We start from the raw sequence: 24,344 nt of genomic DNA, 5'->3' as shown, positions 1-24,344 counted from the left end.
TCATAGCTATAGAGAACCTGTGCTTCGTTTGACCTGTAACCTGCAACCTGACTACCTGTAGAACATATGAATTTACAGGTGAAAATTTTAGCATAACAAAAATTAATTTAATTGGAATTAGTCCCTATATTTTTGTTGTCCTTTGCATTTTTCATGTTATAACATTGGTACTACATTAGTACCTCACTCCTCTCTCTTCATGGCAGCAACAGATTTTTGTGTATCCGGATAACACTGATTTAACTTCGACCGTACTTTATGTTGTAAGCTCTGCAGCTAACTTTAATTGTTATTTCATTTTGTTCATTCTTGAAATGTTCTTAATTGTTACATTTTGTATTTTGTTGTTGTGATTGTAGGCTTAGTTGCTTGCTTCAATTCTATGTTCATGTCAAATTTTGATCAGAAAAAGTATTAAGAACAAGTATTTTTCAAGAATGTTCATATGTGATAAAAGAGCCGTTATTGGTCCTAGAAGAAATGCCTTTGACTTAACAATGTACAAAGATAATAATCCAAGTGTGCTTAAATGTGCTCTCTAGAGGGTTACTATAGAATGATTAGTTCCCATAAATTATTTAGCACATAGTAATTGGAATCAACTAGGATAGTACTGTATCAACATTTTGGGCAGTTATTTTTATTATACTATAGAATGATTGAAAATAGAATTATAAACTAATTTTTTTATGCTACAAATTGAATTCCTTAAAACTATATCCTACATGGCGCTACACTTGGCGAAAAGTTGGGACGCCAAGTGTCGCTGTCTCGCGACCTAGCTAAAAGTTTAGCTTTATATATTAGGACTTTTCAATGGCTACAATAAAAATGTAGTCATTGTAACTATTTTCAATCTTGACCCTTCAAATTTAGGGATCAATCTAGTCCGTTAATTTAGTTTTTTGATATAAAAAATTACAATTTGGAAAAAAACTGTTTGTATTTCTTACTTAAAAATAAAATGGATTTTATTCAAAATTAAAAATGAAAAAAAAAGTTTTTCAATTCGCCATTAATGGTTTCTCTAACTCTAAACGAAGGATAGTATATCTCCATCAAATATACAATTGGATTTTTTTCCGCCCCACCCAATGCAAATTAAACATTCATCATCATCATGCCTTAAAAAAATTCACCCAACTCCAATCATCCCATGTAGGATGTGTGAGGAGTAGTAATCTATTTAATTAAAAAGGTAATCGCAAACAATCAGTTTACCGTAATCGGATCTTAGCCCTATTTTTTTTTCCTGGGAAATTTTTGAACAGTATGGTATTGTTACACAGTAAGATTGAAAGATAGAAACTGAAAAAAACGTGTAGTAGTTTTTTTTGTTTTTTTTTTTTTTCTATTTTATCAAAATATTTTTTAACCACAAAGTCATCTCATAAACAGTTTGGATTAGTCAAAATTTAATGAAGGGGTAAGATTTGATCTAGTAAAATGGCTACAAATTTATTGAAATTGTAGCCATTTGAAAACTATCCTATATATTAGTTATATTATAATAATAGAGATTAGAGAAGGGAAAGAAGAATAAAATTTGTATTCAATTCATTGAAAATTGTACTACATATCAACATGTATATATAGTGCAAAATAAAGCTAAAAATAAGGAATTTAAATATATAATCCCACGACCATTGATCATACTAACATTAACTCTCACTAAACTAATCGACTACTGTTATGACTCTACTAACATTAGGAGTTAACTAACCAATAACAATTTGAAGCAAATATTTCATTAATCAAGTCAGCTTATATACATAACTAGAGGCATATATTAAGGAACTAAATATATCCTTTGACTAGAGAATATAATATACAAAATCTAATATATATACTAGTGGAAAATTTCTCATTCGTAACAAGCTATTTGTAACGGGCAAAGCTTTGCCCGTTACAATTAAGATATTCGTAACGGGCAAAATAGTGTCCGTTACGAATACTTATTTATTCTTAACGGGCAAAATAGTGCCTGTTACGAATAAAGATATTCGTAACGGGCAAAATAGTGTCCGTTACGAATACTTATTTATTCGTAACGGACAAAATAGTGTCCGTTACGAATAATAATTATTCGTAACGGACACTATTTTGCCCGTTACGAATACTATATTACAGGTAAATGACCAAACTTAGCCCAACTGATGAGAGAAGAGCCCAATACTTTGCTTTTTAGGGTTTCACTCCCTCTCTCTCTCATTAGTCCCTCACTCCCTCCTCTGGCCGTCATTCACCTCTCTCTCTCCTCTCTCTCTCCTCTCCGTCATTCACCTCTCTATCTCCTCTCCTCTTTCTCCGTCATCCACCTCTCTATCTCCTATCCTCTCTATCTCCTCTCCTCTTTCTCCGTCATTCTATCTTCGGAGGTGATTATTTTGGTGTTTTGGGCAGAGGTGTAACCGACGGTGACGGAACTCTGGTTCGACCAGGGTCCCAACAACAAGTTTTTGCCGGAGTCGTCTCCGTCGGACCGCCGGAGAGCTGGAATTCTGCTGCATCCGACATCGTTGCAGCAGAATTGGCGATCTCGGAGATGTAGCTTTTCGGTTCATCGATTGGCTTCATTCTGCTGGTTGTTCTCTTTGGCAGGTGGTTTCAATTTTAGATGATTTTGTTGTTTTTTAAGATGAATTTGTGGTTTTAATTTGGTGATTTTTTGAATACAGGAGGAACGAGGTGGAAGAAGGAGAAAGAAGCAACACAACTCGCTTTTACTTCCCCCGATATTTCAAATACGAAGCCATTTCTTACAATTTCGCAATTTTCAACGCCAAATCTTTCATTTGTCTAGCTTTTCTCCATGGATCCGGTCCAAGTAATCTCTCTTTTTCTCTATCTGAAGATTGAATTTGATTTGCGTTTGTTAGAAATTCTAGGGTTAATTTGATGAATTCAATTGCGGATTGATTTTGATTTTGATTATGATTATTATTGTGATTGTTCATTACTTAGATCTGACACTGAATTTGGTTTGTTTATTGAGCTTTTATTTGTTGCTGATCTTTATTATTATTATTATTATTATTATTATTATTATTATTATTTACGGGCTGATTCAATTATGATTCAACTATTTTTTTAATTTTGATATTATTTTTTGTTTCAATTATGTTAATTTTGGTTTGTTGAAATTATTGAATGTAGGTGGAGCATATAATATCTACACTAGGGAGCTTAAGACTCAACGTCTCAGACCATAAATGTTGGGATAAAACTTGTATTTATTACAATTACGATTTTTTTGCTCTTTTATTAGTCTTAGTCTTAAGAAACTTGCGACATTATATGAGCAAGTTGATGTATTTTAAAGTTGATGTATTTTAAAGTTGATGTATTTTTTTTTTTTGGAGCAAAAAGTTGATGTATTTTTGAGTATATTAAATGTGTATTATACTTGTGTAATAAAAAGTTTATCTGTGTATTATATTTGTGTAAAAAAAATATTATCTCATTATTTGATAAAATGATCCAGTATGTGCTAGCACGTGCTGGATATTTTTTTAATTGCATCAAACACTATTCGTAACGGGCAGATATAATGCCTGTTACGAATAATGGGTTATTCGTAACGGGCAAAATTGCCCGTTACGAATAACCCATTATTCGTAACAGGCATTATATCTGCCCGTTACGAATAACGGGTTATTCGTAACGGGCACTTGAAACGCTCGTTACGAATAACTACTTATTCGTAACGGACAATGTAAGTGCCCGTTACGAATAAGTAGTTATTCGTAACGGACGGTGCCCGTTACGAATAATAATGGCCAACCGTAACGGCCGCATACGTAACGGATGGGCCCTTTTTGCCCGTTGCGGATGACCTTTTTTCCACTAGTGATACATAAAGGAGAGTTTTTTCTAGAGTTTTTAGAGAGCCACATAGGATCTAATTTTCTCAGCGTGCCATGTAGGATTATAAATCTTAGTAGTAGCCAATTAAATAAGAGATTATTAATTTCTTTTAGAATTAAATAATTCAAATGCCATGCAAGCAAAATTGGCGAATGGGATTTTTAAGTTTAAATTAATTAAATATTAAGTATTATCTTTTAATATTAGGAATTTTATCTAAATATATAACAATTTTTAACTCATAAAAAAAAAAAAATAAAAAAAAAAAATCAAACAAAGCGTGCATCGCACGGGCTTTATCTAGTATTTACATATTTAACACTCTGCTTACACCTTTTCAGTGTTTAGAGCTTCAAGAGATCCTTTCATCCTTAGGCTACAAATCACAGCTTGGTGATCTCCGTCGCATTGTCTCTGCTGTCAATGTTGTGCTTCTTGATGCAGAGGCCAAGCAGGGGCCCTCCCATGAAGCGCAGTATAAGCTCGAGGAGCTCAAGGATGCCGTCTTTGAAGCAGATGATCTGGTGGCGGTTGTTAGTGGACCAACTCAACCAAAAGCTTAATCAGATGGTTGAAGCCCAGGAATATGTTTTAAACACAAGTGTGGATGCAGCATGGGCCCTCCTCATACCCTGCGCTTAATATTCCACTTGAAAGTGGGGGGGGGGGTGGATGAGATTCGAACCCGTGACCTTTGTGTCACGCTGGCTCCGATACCATGTTAGTGGACCAACTCAACCAAAAGCTTAAGCTGATGGTTGAAGCCCAGGAATATGTTTTATACTCTATCAGCAGTCTCTCTAAAAAGGTGCGTTATTTCTTTTCTGATAACGCGCTAGGTGTTGCTTACAGAATGTCTAGAGGGGTTAAGAAAATCAGAAAGAAACTGGATGCTATTGCTTATAACACTCAGTTTAGCGGTTTAGCCTATCCGGGAGAAGGCCCGAGACCTGTTCTTATGTGGATGCTGGTGATATCATTGGAAGGAAGGATGACTTGGAGAAGATTGTTGGTATGATGCTCAATTCTAATGTGCAACGCAAATAGACTTTAGACAATGAAAAATTACAATTTTGCTTATGATAATTATTTACATGTTTATTTACACAAATAAACAATGAAAAATTACCGTTTTAGTTAATAATCAGATGTCTTCAACTCTTCATAAATGGGTGGCCTCATTTTTCGTAAATCAAATTGTGCCATGTGTGTGCCAATTAGTGAAGGTATTTTGCAAAATTTATTTCAGAGTTTTGGAGGCATCTTTTCAAACTTTAGTTAACATACGGCTGTTAGAAGGCGTGAAGTCCAATTGGAAATCGGTCTTCTTACGTGGCTGCTCAGTCAAGGTTAGTAATCCAAGTCATGAGGTGAATTTTACAATGGTATCGGTTGAAACACTGAAACTGCACTTAGATTGACAAAGTTAGTTAATCAAGAAGATTAACTTGGAATTCCTAGTATTGTATACTTGTATAGTTGTATTGTGTGAAACTACATTGTGTCATACAGCTATATAGTTTCTCTAAGTAACAAGTTGACTCAAGTGTTAAGCAGCTTGATATTAGTTAAGCAAGATTTCAAGTTGTCTTACCAAATCCAGAAAACGTAAAATTCCGGTGGAGCATACTTAAAAAAATTTAAAAATAAACATTGGCTAGCATCTGTCAATAATTATTAAGTATTCATAATTTGCAATCAGGAGAGAGAAAGAGATTCCTGATTTAAAACCTTACCCTCACACATGATACGTCAGCGCAAAACATGGAACGAAGTCCCTCCACTACCTAATTACGTTTATCCATGTGATAATACTTTTTTAGATCTATTACAGTTTGCTTGCCGCTGCATTTTACCCATCAATCAGTCAAGGTTTCACATTAGTTTTTCTTTCGAGTGGAGTATAGTAGAGCTTGCAAATCATATACCTTGTTCATTCACATCTTTTTACAGAAAAAAGAAAAATGGATGTTGTTGGTACAGTGCTATCAGCAGCTCAAACTCTGCTTACAGCTTTGCAGTCTTCAGAGCTTCAAGAGATCCTTTCAATCTTTGGCTACAAATCGCAGCTTGATGATCTTCGGCGCACCGTCTCTGCTGTCAATGCTGTGCTTCTTGATGCAGAGGCCAAGCCGGAGCTCTCCCATGAAGCACAGCATCGGCTTGAGGAGCTCAAGGACGCGATCTTTGAAGCAGACGACCTGCTGGACGAGTTTGTTACTCGTGCTGAGCAGAAGCAACTCTTAGAGGCTGGTGGTGGTCTCTCTAAAAAGGTGCGCCGATTATTTTCTGATAAACCACTTGGTGTTGCTTACAGAATGTCTCGAGGGGTTAAGAAAATCAGAAAGAAACTGGATGCTATTGCTTATAACACTCAGTTTAGCTTTAAGCATGATCTTGAGCCTATCAGGAGGAGAAGGCCGGAGACATGCTCTTATGTGGAAGCAGGTGATATCATTGGGAGAGAGGATGACCTGGAGAAGATTGTTGATATGATGCTCGATTCTAATGTGCAACGCGATTTATCTTCTCTCACGATTGTGGGAATTGGAGGGTTGGGCAAAACAGCCCTTGCTCAACTTGTGCACAATGATCCAAGGATTACAAGTGCATTTCCATTGAGGTTGTGGACTTGTGTCTCTGATCAAGATCAAAAGCAACTCGATGTAAAAGAAATTCTTTGTAAGATTTTGGCTTCAGCTACTAGCCAATTACATGAGCACATCACCTTGGATCAGGTACAAAAACAGTTACGCGATCGACTAGTAGACAAAAAATACTTGCTCGTTTTAGACGATGTATGGTCTGAGAAGTGTGATCAGTGGCGTAACCTGGAAAGATTCTTAATCGGAGGTCAAAAAGGAAGCTGGATTTTAATAACAACACGTTCACTAGCGACAGCAAAAATTATAGGAGATGGTCTAACATACAAGCTCCAAGGCTTGTCAAAGGAGAATTCTTGGTGTTTGTTTGAAAGGATGGCTTTTGGATTGCATTCATCTAACCCTCCTCACGACTTGATCAAGATTGGGCAAGAGATTGTAAAAGGATGCTCTAGAGTCCCTCTTGCTATAAGAGTGGTAGGAAGTCTCTTATATGGTCAAGACAAAAGTAAGTGGCTATCACTTGTGCAAATTCAATTAGCCAACCTCAGAGAGAGCCAGAATGACATCATGCCTATATTGAAGTTGAGTTATCATAATCTTGAATCTCCTTTGAAAAGTTGTTTCAGCTATTGTGCGTTGTTTCCCAAGGATTATGTAATAGAAAAGGAGATGCTAATAAGCCTTTGGATGGCACAAGGCTATATCGTCCCTTTAGATGAAGGTCAAACGATTGAAGATGCGGCTGAAGAATATTTTTCAATTTTGCTGCAAAGATGTTTCTTTCAAGACGTAGAAAGAGATAAAATTGGTGTTATTAAGTATTTTAAGATACATGATCTCATGCATGATGTTGCCCAATTAGTAACCAAAAAGGAGATTTGTGCAACTGATAACTTAGAGGGCAACTTGGGTGATAAAGCTCGCCATCTGTCTGTTACCGGAAACGAAGTTGCTAGATGTTCGTTATACAAGTCCCATATTCGAACGTATCTTTGTGTTGGCCAAGGGAGACAAGTTGAAATGGAACAATTCCATGCAGAGGCATTATTGGCTAATTGTGTTCGCCTCAGGGCATTGGATTTGAGTCATTCAAGTTTCAAAACATTGCCGGAATCAATAGGTGAACTGTTGCATTTGAGGTATTTAGATCTCTCGCAGAACTCCAAACTAGAATTGCTTCCGAAGTCGATTACAAGACTAAGTAATTTACAAACCCTAAATTTAAAATATTGCTGTCAGTTGAAAGAGTTGCCGAAAGATTTCAGCAGGCTGGTGAAGCTTAGGACCTTGCTTACATTATTTTGCGGCATGACATGTTTTCCCAAGGGGATGGGTAAGTTGAATTGCCTTCAGAGGCTAAGTGACTTTATAGTAAGTGGTGAAGGGAGTTATTCAAGTACAATGCAATGGTTTGATGGACTAGAAGATCTTAAGGCTATGAACAACCTCAAAGGTAGTCTTAAAATCTGGTTTAACTCGCCTAAATATGCCGAATGCAGCAGCAGAACTGAAGAACATTATCTAAGACGTAAGGAACATCTTAAAAGCATTTCGTTTTATTTTAATCATCAGAAGGTAGATGGAGATGTGGATACTGAGGAAGCAAGAAGATTTATGGAAGAACTGCAACCACATTCAAACCTCGAGCAGTTATTTGTATTGGGGTATCGTGGTGTGAGAATGCCTGGTTGGACAACCCTTCTCCCAAATCTTGTAAAAATTACCATTGTTTCTTGCGAGTTAGAGTACCTGCCGTGTCTTGGAAGCTTAAGGCATCTCAAATTTCTTTGGCTTGGGTGTTGTAATAAGCTGGAGTACATACTAATTAACCAATCAGCTTTCAGTTGGACTCCTGGATCAGAATGTGCTCAGGGAGTATCAATCTTCCCCTCCTTGGAATGCCTTGAGTTGTTTGGTTTGCCGAAGCTGAAAGGATGGAGAGATGATCTTCATCTCCTTGAAGATAACAAAAACATGCAATTATGTCTCTCTGAACTAAGAATAGTGGATTGCCCAGAGTTGACAAGTATTCCGTTGCGTCTCAAGGAGGAAGATCTACGGTTAGAAAACTTCAAAAAAAGACTAAAAATATTCCAAATGAAAAGGAGTGAAAATATAGGAGAGGTTCCTCCCTCAGCATCAGTATTCTCGTGTGATAAGTTGTCGCAGTCATTGTTTGATCCTGAAAATTTGAGTAAAAGCAGTACTATTCCAATTCCTACATTAAGGAAAGTGAGAATAGACAATGTGGCGTGGTTGATTTTTCTGCCCATGGTGGCTTTTCAGTGTCTTGAAAAGTTAGAAATTATCAAGGGGGAGGTGGAGAGCTTGGAAGAAGTAGAGGATTTGTTTCGTAATTGTTCGTCGTCTCTGCAAACCTTGAAAATTAGTAATTGTAAAAAACTAAGGAGTGTTTGTGGAGAATTAGAGCATCTCATTGCCTTAAAGAAGTTATTGATAGGCGATTGTCCAAATGTGAGGCTATCAGAAGAGACAGAGGATGGCAGGCCATGGGGATCCCTTCATCACTCCCTCCGGAAGTTGGAATTTAGGGGTCTCCCACAGCTAGTGAGTCTGCCAGATTGGATGCAATCCTTGTCTGCCCTCGAAATCCTTGAAATTCGGGATTGCAAAAGACTCGAATCAATACCGGATTGGATGCCCAAACTCACCTCTCTGAACCGACTTCAGCTCAGCAGATGTTCAAAGAGCCTGAAGAGTAGATGCCAAAAAGATCCCCCCGGGAAGGATAGGTCTTACATAAAACACATCCCCTTCATCGAAGTTGACCAATGTTTATGACTTACATCCGCAGTAGTACTATTTCTTAAACAATATACTTCCTCCTTCCATAATACTTCGTACTTCGTATTTTCTTAGCATTCTCATGTTATATAACTAACAGCATTGCTGCTTTTTCTAGATGGGTCGGTCTTATGCTGATTTGTTACAAGTTTTCTTAGTTTGGAGTAGCTTTGTTATAAATATTATCTAACAAAAATATAAGGATGAAATTTTACAACTGAAACTCCATCATAATAAACATAGTCAACTATTAAAGTTTATGCTCTATTAAATGCTGTATTAGAAATCAAGGCCCTATTTGGTTTAATGGAAAATATTTTCAGTGAAAAATTAGTTTTCATGGAAAACATATTTTCAAGGAAAAACACAATTACAGATTAGTTTTCCTTTGTTTGGTTGCATACAAGAAAAGTTCAAGAAAAATAAACAATAGGAATGGAAATGTAAGGATGAATGAGAGGGAAGTAAAAAGGAGGTAAGGAGGAGAGAGGAAAATGTTTTCTATCATTAAGGATGGAATTTTCTACCCTTGGAAAAATTATTTTCCACCCCTTGACAAACCAAACAAAGGAAAATGGGTAAAATATGGAAAAATCATTTTCCATGAAAATCTTTTCCATTAAGGCCTTAGAATCCAGCCCTCTATTTCAGTTTTACTGACACATTTTAGTTATTATCTTATTTTTACATATTTGTCCAGATTAAATGCCACAATACTAGTTCAAATTACGCTTATAATAAAAATGTTAATGGAAAATCAGACAAAGAGAGTACTTATTATAATGCACGTTCGGTTATATGTAGGATGTTCACTAGTATTGTACATCGTGCAGGTACTAAAGGGGTTTAGAAATTCGTGGTACAAGGGCAACAAGGCTGGTTTGATGGAGAATATCAAAATATCAATATACACACATTGTGTTCACTTCCTAAGTTTAAGATATGTACATGTACTCTGTATTATGTAAAGTAATTATTTACAAACTTGTTATTGGATTCCTAATATATTCCGTAATTAGAACTCTTGATGTAATATATATTAATTAATGAAATTTACTCAAATCACGAGGTTTTTATTATAGAAAGAACAATAAGTATATATCTAAAATCCAGCATACAAGCAGTAAGCTAAAAGTTCCAACAAAATATTAAAAAAAATTACGAGTGGTAATTTCAAAACAGGTCTACTATTTGAGTAGTAATTTCAAGTTAGAGCTGTTCGAAAAATAATTTAAATACCGACTTAAACCCGATTATTAACTGACCCATCTGAACCCAAAAAAATGGTGACCCAAACCAGACCTGACGGGATCTGAAACCAACCCTAGACCCAACTTGACCCGAGTATGTGTGACCCAAACCTGAATATGAACTGACTTGGAGATGACTCGACTCGAATGTAACCCGACAACCCGTAAATTATAGACCTGAACCGAACCCGATTTGAACAAAAATTGACCCAAACCCGTTTAAACCCATCAAAATCAGAATTTAACCAGACATGTTACTAACCTGACCAGAATTCAACTCGGTCCGTTCCTAACCCGACCCGAATTCAACTCGGTCCGTTCCTAACCCGACCCGAATTTAACCCAACCTGTTACAAACCCGACCTGAAATCGACCTGACTTGTTATTAACCTAACCCAAACTCAACATGACTTATTATTAACCCGACCCGAATTTAACCAGAGCTATTACTAATCCGACCTAAAAATTCAACCCGATCTGTTATAACCCGACTCGAAATCAACACGACTTGTTATTGACCCGACCCAAGTTGTTCCTGACCCGATTTCAAATCACCTTAAATGCAGTTTAGACCACCTTATTATTGTTTATCAAGCATTTTCGTCTAGGGAGACCAAGTCGGTCTAGGCCAGCAAAAGAAATGAGCATCATCCTCAAATTTAAGAGTTAAATACAATATATATTTGTTGTATGGTCAAAAGAGATAATTATCTTCCTAAATTATAAACTATAGGTTGAACCTGAATATGACCAGACTTGCAAAATGACCCAACCTGATTCTAACCTGCAAATTATGGACTTGAACATAACCCGACTTGACTCCGAGAATGACCCGACTTGGAATGACCCAACCTGATTATAACCCACAAATTATTGACTTGAATCGAACCCAACTTGAATCCGAGAATGACCCGACTTGAAAATGACCCGACCTGATTATAATCCGCAAATTATTGACTTGAACTGAACCCAACTCAAACCCGAGAATGACCCAACCTAATTCTAACCCACAAATTATTGACTTGAACCGAACTCGACTCAAACCTGAGAATTACCCTACCCCGTTTTAACCCGTGAAAACCCGAATTAAAACTGACCTATAGTTCACCTGACCCGAATGTAACCCGACCTGTTATTAACCTAACCTAAACCCAACACAAACCCGAAAAGAAGTATGACTTGACGTGACCCAACTCAAGCATGACCCAACCCAAACCCAACCCGCATAGGTTATGGAATTAATCCGAATCGACCCAACCCGAGTTGACCCGACCCACTCTTACCGACCCCAACCCGACCCGTTTAACCGAAACCTCCAAAAATTTTCAAAAAGCGTGGATATTAAACTTCAATTTTTGAATTTTTTGACTTTTTATCACCCGAGAATAAAAATTGCCGAAATATTTTCCATGGCCCTAATACCTTCCGGGAGTCCAATTGGCTGGGTCGAACCATCCAATTTGCCTTTAACGACTTACGCCGATTTCATTAAATCAATCTTACCACGAACATTTATGACAACATATAATTATCATATATGGATCCAAACAGCGTTATATGACCCCGAGATGTATCCTTTAAAATCTCAATGCTTTTCGATACCGGGCCCCGAAACATTCGAATTTTCTCAAAAAGCATGGATATTAGCCTTCAATTTTTGAATTTTTTGACTTTTTTCGTCCGGAAATAAAAATTGCCGAAATGTTTACCATGGTCTCTAATATCCTCTGGAGTCCAATTGGGTTGGTGGAACCATCCAATTTGCCTTTATCGTACAATTTACCGGTTTACAACTTGCGTCGATTTCATTAACTCAAGCCTACCACAAACATTTATGACAACATATATGATCATATATGGTTCCAAACGGCATTATATGACCCCAATATGTATCCCTTAAATTCTAAAGGCTTTTCGACACCGGGCCCCCGAAACCTCCAAAATTTCTCAAATAGCAAAGATATATTAGCCTTCAATTTTGGAATTTTTCTATTACTTTTTTTCGCCCGGAAATAAAAAAATGCCGAAATCTAAATGTTGTCTTATTCAAGCTTGGGAGGAGGGTATTCTATCAAAATTGGGTAGAATGTTGGTTCATATATGCCATGCACTTAAGTATATGCATTTTCATTCCTTCTCTTTTATTTTGAAAAGTCCAAAAAGATTTTTGTTTACTCTCAAGGTAATTTTTGGCAAAATGTGTTTTGTTTGTTCTTATTTTGGAAATTTTGTTTTGGGACTTGAATCCTTGAATGTTTTTCTTCCTAAGTGGTAAATGTGTGCACGGTTTGAGAGTGTCATTGCTTGACTCTAGGATACTATATGTTAAGGTAGCCGGTTTAAGAACTTTTAGGGGTCCATGAAGCCTTAACTCACGGGAATGTGGTAAGATGAAGTTGCTCTCTATAGTGGATTTGAAACCCTTGGTTGGTATTTTGATCGATGGTGAAATGGTAGTTCGTTGGACTACCCTCCCTAACCGGTCAAAAAAAATTTATAACACTCAACCAACCCATATACAAGTATATTAGTAAGTCAAGGGTCGAACCCAAAGGAATATTGAGTGATGGTCTATTGTCTTTCGCTAAGCTATCTCGAAATCAAAGGTGGGGTTGTAATGCTAAAACTAGAGCTAAAACAACAATTAAACTTGTAGAAATCAAGTGTGATAAACACTAGGGCTAGGATCCACATGCATTCAAAATGGAAATGACTAATTGGGAGGTCAAATTGGCTAAGTCAAACAATGTAAGGGAAAATCAATCATGCAACCAAAAGAGCATATCAAGCTATTTTTCAAGAGGTCTAACTAGCGTCAACTACGATAAACTCTAGCTAGGAAACAAGACACCTCAATCGTGTAAATGCAAGCCAGAAATCAATGGTCCGTATCAATGTGAACTTACAATGCAATCTAGTGCAACAATCAAAGTTGGCCAATCTTCAATTAATCACACACATGCACATGATTCATCAACCAAGTTTAATCACATCATCAACTCCATCAATTATCCCCAATTAGCACTAATCCATTACTCATACATGCTTCACCATCGCCCTAGCAAGTAAACTACTCACTAGACATGGTAATTAAGATCAAAACACAACTAATCAACAATTTCATCATGATCATATTAAGTAATCTAAAATCAATACAAAAATCAATGAAACTTCAATCAAACTTCAATCAAACATCAAACAATCAACAATCATATGAAAAACAAATGAAATCAACTAAAATCAAACTTATATTGAATCTAAGATGAGTAATCCTTACAAAACTTGATCAAAGATCAATTGGAATAAAGAAAACTTGAATCATCAACAATACACCATGAATTTCTCTCTCTTCAAATTAGTGTTTCTTTCTCTACAAAATATGATCAAAAGTTCTCTTTCTCTCTCTCATTAATTCTTTAATTTTCCTCTCATGAATCTCTCTCTAAAAATAGAAAGAAACTACTATATATACAAGGAAAAGTCGGTTAGATCGTCCAAAAATAGACCCACGGAGATGCGGCCGCACAAGGGGGAGAAGAGGGCGCACGGAGCAGGGTACGGGCAAACCCAGGTAGGTGCGCCCGCACTTGACCTGGGTGCGCCCGCACCTTGGTGGGTATTCCTCCTCCCCTTCTTCGACCTTGATCAACCTTGTGCGCATGACTTGGTGATGGTGATGAACATCAAAGTATGTAGTCTTGAAATGAGTATTTTGGTGGGTTTGTGGCATAGATGATGCCCCCACCGCATACGTGCACCGGTCTCTAGACTTGCCCCTTGAGTTCCTCCAAGCTTGAAGCTCCAAATGCTAGCACAAGGCATCCAAAATGATGAGAAATGTAGAAGGGAAGTTCGGAAATCTTTGGAAGCTCGATCATAACCTAAAAACAAACGAAAACAAACAAATAATAGAGAAAAACAACGAATAAACAAAGAAATGCACAAAATAAAGAAACTGACTACGAAAAGCATAAAGTAACGAAATATTGAGCAAAACTAAGGAAAACTAAGGAAAAGAGCTACAAAATAAAATGGAAATCATCCTAAAAGAGATCAAATGAGTGCCATAAATGTCACTCATCAAATTCCCCCAAGCTAAACTTTAGCTCGTCCTCGAGCAAAACAAAGCAAGAAAGAATAAGGATGAAAAATTTATTTACAATGAAAAAGAAAGACTCAAGAGAGGAATGTACACTAAGTCTCACTATCGTAGGAATCACGGTTGTTTTTAGCTACAACAAGCCCTTTAAACCCCAAAGTCGCCTATGAGGACGAGTGAGGTCTCGTAAGGGTTTCCTAAGAGTTTACCTACAACTATCAACCAACATCAAAGAGGCAAAACCATAAAAAGAAAAGAAAGGGAAAAATGAAAACAAAACCTTTGCAAAATGGACTTACATAGAGACTATAATGCAAGTGAATGAAAGTCTTTCTCAAGTAATCAAGGTATGCACTTCTCAAGATATCTAAGGTTGATTGAAACATAGGGTATGCTAGGCATAGGAACTAGACATCACAATCCACGTTCATCCCAAACGATCTTACCGCGTTCTCCCAACTAGTCTCAAATCTCCCCTTAGTGAGCATCCCAATGACTCCTCGAAGGAATCGGAAAAAGAGATTTATTTAGTCTACTCGACAATCTTGACTATGCATCCCTTTTCCTTAGGCAATGACCCATGATTCCCTCCCCCAAATAGTGACTCAACTTTCTACGTCGAAAGGTCTTTCCCCAAGGTTGTAACGTAAGGCATAAAGGGTGAAGGTAGGCTAAAATTTAAAATTTGGCGGTTTTCCTAAAAAGTGAAGCAAAAGGGTGATCAATCCTCAACAACACGATTAAGAAATCACCAAACAAAAACAACACCCCCAACCTTATTTGAAGCTATACTCACAAAAAATATATACAAAAAGCGTAAACGCTTCTCCCCCAATCTAAAATGATGCATTGTCCTCAATGCTTAGAAGGAGAAAAGAATACATCAAAATATTTTTGAATTTTTACTTTTTCAATTTTTATCTTTTTTTTTTATACTTAAACTTGCAATGTCCTTGCCTTTTGCTAAATTCGGACGGCTTTTTCTATAATGCAATTTATTTGTCTATGCCTTTTATGATTAAGGACGGCTTTTACTCAAACAATCGCCATTATTCACAAAGAAAACTTAATACAATCTTGCACTCATAAAAACCAAACATCCAACTTCTCCACACAAACTCCATCAAATATGATCAATTTGCTTCACAAAAACCAAGAAAAGAAAGAAAATGAAACAAAAGGCCAAAGAACTAAAGATGTGGCTTGAAAAGAAGGGAATAGGCTCAAATGGTTGCAAGAAGGCAAATGTAAACCCAAAAATAAAGATGAAACAAACTATCCTAAAAATGAAAAATACCACCCCGAAAAATGTGCCTTTGTCCTCCCTAGATAGCTCGGTCTCAGGTTTAAGAATCGTACATCAAGCTTTATAGATTAGGTTTGCAAAGCCAAGGATCTACGCCGCTCATACAAAATAGGTTGAAGCTTGAAAAACGATGAACCTCACATGGATGTAGCAAAAACTCACTAGTGGTGTCAAATTGACTATAGGGAGCAACTACCAAGCATGCCACAAACAAGTAGAATCCGGCTTTATGATCCTCCTAGTTCAAACCGACTACCCTAGCATACACCCATCCTAGAGTCAACCAAACACAGTCTCAAACCGTGCATACCTTTACCACCTAGGAAGAAAATCATGCAAAAGACAAAGTCCAATGTACAAAGTCCAACTCATAAAGAAACAAAAATGAAAAATAACCCTCAAAATCAAACCACAAATAAGAAAGAAAATAGAAGAAAATAAAGGAAAAGAAAAATAAAAGAAAGGAAAAGAAAGGAAAAGAAAGGGAAACATAGATAAAGGAAAATAGGAGAAAAGGAGAAAAGGACTAGAAAGCAAGTTAAACACATATATCCCAATTGACAAACAAGTGATCGAAAGACAACATTGTCGTCGATCCCAAACACATTACGTGTTAACAAGCATTCATCCTCGAACCATTCAACTTCCCCTAAACTAATCCTAGTCTATGCAACCAAAGAAAAATAAAGAGAAAAATTAGAAAGAACTCATCGGGCTATCCATGCTTAGTAAAATAAACGAGAGAAATATAGAAACCACTTTCGTTGCGTTCCAAGACCGAAAGCATCTTCAAAAAGCCAAGTGAAAAAGGAAAAATAAAAGAAGCTATAAACAAAGAAAAAGGTTAAAAACTTCAAAACAAATAAAAGAAAAATACCAAATAAAGGGAAACCAAGCTAATCAAAAACAATAAACAACTAATCAAAACAAGAAATAAACTATCAAAGAATAAAAGAAAGAAAAGCTAAGAAAACAAGAAAGCAACTAACTAACTAGAAAACTAAACTAAACTACAGGATTTGAATTCAAGGGATTTGGATAAAAAAGGGTTTTGGATCAAAGGGATTTGGATTAAGGGAGCGAAAACACAACAACATCATCATAATCAAATCATCACAAAAACAACACAAAATCAAGCACACCGGGCAAGCAATCATGCATTAAGAGGACAAAAGATCAAGAAAATAAAGCTAACCAAACAAGAAGAGCATAAAGATCAAACAAGCAAATAAAGTATGTACACAACAACAAGTATAGGCCATCGAGTCATGAAATTAGTTCCCCCAAGCTAAACAATGATACATCTCAACATCCTAACAATACAAAGCAAGCACATAAACATAAGGGATGGAGGCAAAAAAACCACAAGAAGATAGGGAACTAATGACCACTACCACCACTACCACTCGGCCCGGCCCCATCTGGGTCATTGTTGCCCAAGTGGTCATCGAAGGTTGGGGATGGATAAGGCTCCCAACCTCCGGTGAAACTATCGGGCCACCCATAATGCCCCTTGAAGTTATCTTGTTGCCAAGGGGCAAGAGGAGTGAAGTTCTCGGGCAAAGCAAGCTTGAGTGGGTGGTTAGGGTGTACATATGGGTAGTTAGGATCACCCCTATAGTCACACCCTTCGGGAGCCTTGTAATCGTAATTACCTTGCCCATCCGGGTAGAAACGACGCTCGGTACCGGGCTCAAAAGGTCCCGGCCAATACAGGTGCCCATAAGAAGGTATAGGACCTTGATGGGGCGGGAAGTAAGGATTGTTAACCGGGGGAACAATGTTCCTGCGGTTTACTTCCGCATCATATAATTGTTGTTGTTGTATGAACATACCATGTTGCATCTAAGAAATACCTCTCATTTGGTTATAGATTGCTTCAAAGTCTTGATCATACATCCTCTCTAAGCGGATTTGCAAACCGCTCATTTGTTCACTTAGTGCCTCTAAATCGGCACTAGCAAAAGTAGATTGTCGCCCTTGTTGTTGTTGTTGTTGTTGTGGATCTTGTAGTTGTTGTTGACGTTGTTGATGTTGTTGTTGTTGATTTTGTTCTTCTTCTTCATCTTCTTCCTCCTCTTCTTCATCATCGGAGTCAAAGTTGGGGCGCCGGTAGGACTTAGGAATGTGCCACACGTTCTCGGTGTCGATCCGGTGCAAAGAAGTCAATGCGGGGTTAGGCAAGAAGCACCAATGCTTGTTGTCCCTGAACCATTCATACTTCCCTTCCTCATAGTGCTTGGAGATGAATTGCACTTGCCCCAATTGTTTCAAGTCAAGAAAGATAGTAGTGCCATCCCCAATTTCCTTGCAATAAGGCAAGTAATGATCAAGGTGAAGGTGAGTCAAGAGTCTCGTCACCATACCCCCACATGGAATCTCACCGGTGCTCCGGTTCCTAAATGAAATGTAATAGGTGGCAAACACGTAACCCAAGTTTAACCAGCCACGATACTCTCCACGGGTGGCCAACCACAAGATCATGAGCTCTAGCTTGCTCATCTTCCCCAACTCTTCCTTATTGGGGAACACCGCGTAACCCAAAAGCCGGTGTACCACCCAAAGACAAGGTTGGTACACAATAGAAATCTTGGCATCCTTGGTGATGAACTCACCAACCCCCGAGATATCTTCCCACCAAGTATTTTGATCATACTCCGGAATGATGTACGGCTCAAGATCCAAAATATCTCCATGTGGATCAAAATCCAAAGCCGCATTGAACTCTTCTAAGGAGCGGTCAAAGAATTCATTGAAGAGTTGAAATTGCACCCGGTATTGCCTCTCCACGGGCACAAGCTCAAGAGTAGCCAAGAACTCCAATGTTGGCTCCTTGTAGGTGCGGTAGGAATTTGCAATAAAGGAACCCATTCTCAAGTTCAAAAGAAACTCCCTAACATCCTCATCTATCCCCAAACTAGTCATGTCATGTTGGAGATAGTGGCGAGTGGGTTTGAGGGTTCTTTCATCCTTGAGCTTTTGGTATAGGGCTTTTTGTTTAGGGTCAAGGATTTGTCGTCTTAGAAGTGGAGTAGGAGGTTGTTTTTGTGGAGTAGAGGTGCTAGGAGTGGCTTCATCAATGGAGACATTGGTTTTGCGCTTTTTGGTAAACTTTTTGAGAAGGTTAGACATGTTTGAAGCTTGTTTGGTTCACCAAAAACAATCAACACTATACCAACACCAAAACTCCAAGAATCACCAATTCAAGAAACAGCACTTCCACCAATATTCAAGCTCAATTCAAACAACCAAATATCACCAATCAACCAAGAAAATCCTTCACAACAATCTAATACATAAGAAATCAACCAATACCAAAACGAGCACCTTACTACCAATACTACAAAAATTCAACTTCAACAAATTCCAACCAAAATGTTCACAAATGCTACAAAATCAACAAACAACACAATGTTATGCAAAATCAATCAACAAACAACTCAAATTAACATCCAAAATCAATATCAATCATCAAAATCAACAAAACCCATACTACTACTATTCATGCTCATAGAAAAATTCAATACATGCATATAAATGACATAATTAAGAAAATAGAAGATAGAGAAGATTATTATACCATATATGGAGCAAGATTGAACAACTTTGAGCCACCAATTTTGACCACACACAAAAACCCCAAATTATACCCAACCTTGGAGGAGAGAGATTAGGGGTTTATTTTGGTGAATTTGTATGGTTTTTGATAAGTAGAATGGAAATGTAGTTGATTTTAATGGTTTTGGAGTGAAAATTTGAAGAAATTTGATGAGAATTGATGGAGTATGGAAGTTGTGGAGGTGCGGTTTTGGAGATGAGGGTGATAGGTTTTCGATAAGTGAGAAAGAGGTAGGGGAAAATGAAGGAAAAGGAAAGGAAAGAAGAAGAAATAGGGAGGGGGTGCACAGGCTCAGGTGCGCCCGCGTCCATGTGATGCGCAGCCGCACCAGACTGGAGCACGGTCGCACCAACCCCGTGCGCGCCCGCACCAGTCAAGCCCCCTCCTTCTTCCTTTTTTTTATTTTTCTTTGATTCTCAATGTGTTCTTGGGTGCGTACATGAATCTTGATGGTGATAAACACCAATATAGGCAGTAGCAAAATACAATTTTAGTGAGCTCAAAGCTAGAGATTCATGAACCCACTACAAGAACTCACCAAGCATCAATTTCCTTCAACATTCAAAGCTTGAATTTCCTAACTCACCTCACTAAAATTCTTACCCCTTTACCTCAAATTTCAATTAAAATCGAACATAATCATGACAAATATCGCAAAACATCTCCTCATTCTTCATGCTCGCTTGGTGAAATCCAATCCCGAAAAATTCACCCTACAAATCCAAACAAGTAGAAAAGTGAAAGAAAAAAAAGGAAATAAAAGAGGGAAAAATAAGAAAAATTCAAAAATCAAAGGAAAAGGTTAGAAACTCCAGGTTGCCTCCCGGGAAGCGCTTGCTTAAGGTCCTAAGCTCGACCCTTCTCCAAGTCATGGAGGGTCAAAGAACACCACCTTTTTCAAGGTAGTAGATAGAGAGAAATCTTCTTCATTCTTTGGCAACCTTCCACTAGGCGAAAATACTAGTTGGCCACCGGTTCAAAACCCCCTTATGCCACCGGTTTTGAACCGGTGGTCAGTTGGGGGGTGGCAAATCCTAGAACAAAAGGCCACCGGTTCAAAACTGGTGGCAAAATAACTAATTGCCACCGGTTAACCGGTGGCAAAAATCCTTCCCGCAATTTTTTTTTTTTGGTATTATAAAGTATTGCCACCGGTTAACCGGTGGCAATAATGCCCTTAAAAACAATTTTTTTTTTTTTTCATTTTTTTCACTTAAAAAGTAGTATAAACATATATATATATACATTATATATATATAACACATATATATTCACTTAAAAAACTAATTTGAATGCTAATCGGTTAAAATTATAAAATGGTCTAGTGCATTATATTGAATGCTTAACTAATGTCTGCAATATTATTTGAAAATTATGAATAATACTTGCAAAACACAATAAATACTTCGATAAAATAAACTACAAATTAAATTTAATTTTCAATTTCATACTAATGAAACAAGCAATAATATGAAACTATAAAAACTTAGTTAGTTAATTTCAACTATCCAACCCTTCTTGTCTTCAATCTGGCCATTTTGAACACCAACATATATTGACGAGAGTTTCTTATACATTGAATTGGTGTCTGTTGTTCCATATTCTACCCTGCATTGTTAAACACATATATATTCACTTAAAAAACTAATTTTCTCAAAATAAAAAAAAAAAAACAAAATAACCAATAAAACCCACGACCCACCCACAACCCAGAACACACAACCGCCAACCCAGAACACACCACCCAGAACACACAACCCAGAACACACCACCACCAACCGTCACCACACACCACCAGCTCCAACCCAGCCCAAACCGCATGCAACCCACAAGGACCCATCACCGAAACCAACCCATCACCCAAACCCACCCACCACGACCCATCACCCAAACCCACCCACCACGACCCATCACCAAACCCGCGACGATCCTGATCGAACACACAACCAAACCAAAACCCTAACCACCGCCAGATCTACCACGACAGCAACTAAAACCCTACCCACCGCCAGATCCGCCAACAACAAACGAAAAATTAAAAAAAAAAACCAAAATACATACCTTAAAAACCAAAATTGATTTGAATTTGGTTTAATAAGGTCAAATTCGACCATGAAAAGTCTAGATCTAGAGTTTTCATGGTCGAATTTAACCTTTAAAACCATTAATTTTTTAACACCAGCAACCACAAAACCGCCGGCGACGACAAAGCATTGAGATGAGAGAAGAGAAAAGAGAAGTGAGACGAGAAGGAGGTGCGACGAGAAATCAGGAGATGCGAAGAGAAGGAGGTGCGACGAGAAAGCAGGAGGTGCGACGAGAAGGAGGAGGTGCGACGAGAAGGAGGAGGTGCGACGAGAAGGAGGTGCGAAGAGAAAAGAGAAGAGAGACGAACAGGAGAGAGAGAGAGCAGGAGGGAGAATGAGAGCAGGAGAGAGAGACGAACAGGAGAGAGAGAGAGAGCAGGAGGGAGAATGAGGAAAGGGGAGGGAGGAAAGAGGCTGGGGAGAGGATTAAGTTAGGGTTAGGGGTTTATAAAGGGGAGGGGCGGTTTTAATAATTAAAAAAAAAAAACAAAGCCACCGGTTTTGAACCGGTGGAATTAATAATTTCCCACCGGTTCGAACCGAACCGGTGGCAATACCCTTCCCACAAAATCCCGCCCATTTTCCCCCACTATTTCCCCACCGGTTTTTAAAAACCGGTGGCCATTTGGCGGTGCCTATTTCGATTTTTCTACTAGTGTTCCTTCGTTACCTGATGAAACTTCCATGAAACACTTCTCAAATTCACATTTTTCTTTTCTCAACTTCTTCCTTTTTCTCAACTTCTTGGAATCACGAGCCTTCTTCTTTGGCTTGTTGTTCAAATGTAGATGGAACTTCAACATCCACAATCATATAGACCTCCCATTCATCTTGAGGAATAAGCTCAAACCAACTAGGAATCTCAACTTCCTCCTCGTGTACGAGCTTAGGAATCATCATTTTCTCTTCACTAACCTTCATGCTATCAAAACTTGAAACATCGTCAAAATTATCAAGAGCATCGTTAGTAGAAGAGTCAATCATACAAACATTGTCAATAGAACGAGAGGAACTTACACACATCATTTCTTGCACAAGAGACAAAGACTCCTGCATTGATTTCAACTTAAAACTTTCCTCTTTCTTACCACATCTCAAAGTAATGCGGCCCCCTTTCACATATATCAAAGCTCCCGAGGTGGCTAAGAAAGGTCTCCCTAAGATGATAGGAATGTGTTCATCTTCCTCAATTTCTAACACCACAAAATAAACGGGAAAAACAAACTCTCTTATCTTGAGTGGGACATCCTCAACTCTCCCCTTAGGAATCTTGATAGATCGATCGGCCAATTGAAGGGCTATATTGGATGGTAGAAGTCCACCTAGATTGAGTATTTTGAAAATCGAGTAAGGCATGATGCTCACACTAGCACCTAAGTCACAAAGAGCATTCTCAAACATCAACTTCTTGATTTTGAAGGGGATAGAAAAATTCCCCGGATCTTCCAACTTTTCCGGTAACTCCCTATGGATTAGAGCACTAAAGCACTTTCCCACTTCCACCGAATTAACTTCATTGCAACCTCTCTTCGCATCTAGAATTTCTTTGAGGAATTTGAAATATCTAGCCATTTGTGGGATAGCTTCGGTGAAAGGGATAGAAACATGAACCTCCTTAAGCATCTCAAGAAATTTGCCGAATTGCTCATCCATCTTGTGCCTCAATAACTTTTGAGGATAGGGTAGATCGGGAATTCTTATCTCCTCACACTTTTTCTTATCATCCTTCTTTTTCTCTTGCTCTTCCTCACAACTAAAACCTTTGGACACAACTCTCTCATCTTCCTCCCTCAAAACACTCCTCTCCTCATCTTCCTCAATGAACCTAGAAACTCCCTCATTAAGAACTCTTCCACTCCTAGTGGTGACGGAATAAACGGGTTTCTTAAGTTCCACTCCTTGAGAAGGCAAAGAGGAAGGACTAGCATAATCCTTAAGAGTGCTTGCAAGTTGGGTTATTTGTGTCTCAAGCATTTTGTTATGAGTCATCATCTCATTAAACTTCTTATCACTAACCGCCATATAGATGTTAATGATCTTGGTTTGATTATCAATCAACTCTTCCAAATTTGACTTAAATGATGATGGTTGGGAATAAAAATTTTCACCATTGGCTTGGGGCTTTGGAGCAAAACCGGGAGGGGGTCCCCTTTGATTGTTGTTTTGAAAATTTCCCCTATTTTGGCTATTGTTCCAATTCCCTCGGCCTTGACTATTTCCACCATTATGGTAATGGTTACCATAACCTTGAGATTGGCCTCGAATACCATACCCATGGCTTGAGTTTTGATTATTATTACCTTGGTTGTTATAGTTACCTCGGAAACCTTGGTTTCCTTGGTTCCTATATCCTCCATTGTTATAATTATCGAAACCACCTTGAGGGTGAGAATTCCTATTACCAAAGTTCTTAGGTCCTTCAAACCTTTGATCACCATTAGCATTAGACACAAAATTCACATGTTCACATTCATTATTTTCAACATCATCACAATAAAAGCTTGTGAACACATGGAAGAATCATGATCATAAGAACCACATGAATTACAAAATAGACAACCACTTGGCATGTTATTAGAAGTAAAAGGAGAAGATTTATAGATTGTACCTCTCCCTTTGGATTGGGAGGGAAAACTCAAAGAATTCGCGGACACACTCTCAAGCTTCGCTTTGATTGATGCCATCTTTTTCTCTAGATATGAAAT

General features: G+C 37.8%; 1 protein-coding gene across 1 annotated transcript; it reads left to right on the top strand.

Annotated features, from left to right (window-relative positions):
- Positions 1 to 5,831: 5,831 nt before the first annotated feature.
- On the top strand, positions 5,832 to 9,275 carry LOC145600546 (putative disease resistance protein RGA1). The gene has a single exon (XM_081656430.1). The coding sequence runs from the start codon at positions 5,832 to 5,834 to the stop codon at positions 9,273 to 9,275; it is 3,444 nt and encodes a 1,147-aa protein (XP_081512556.1).
- The last annotated feature ends 15,069 nt before the right edge of the window (positions 9,276 to 24,344 follow it).

This window comes from Chenopodium album, chromosome 21, assembly GCF_948465745.1.
Source record: "Chenopodium album chromosome 21, dcCheAlbu1.1, whole genome shotgun sequence".
Lineage (NCBI taxonomy): Eukaryota > Viridiplantae > Streptophyta > Magnoliopsida > Caryophyllales > Amaranthaceae > Chenopodium > Chenopodium album.
The sequence above is the reverse complement of the archived record's forward strand: the minus strand, read 5'-3'. Positions and strand labels throughout refer to the sequence as shown.

Excerpts from the sequence above, each read along its gene's own strand:
- LOC145600546 (XM_081656430.1), top strand. The coding sequence starts at position 5,832 with ATGGATGTTGTTGGTACAGTGCTATCAGCAGCTCAAACTCTGCTTACA.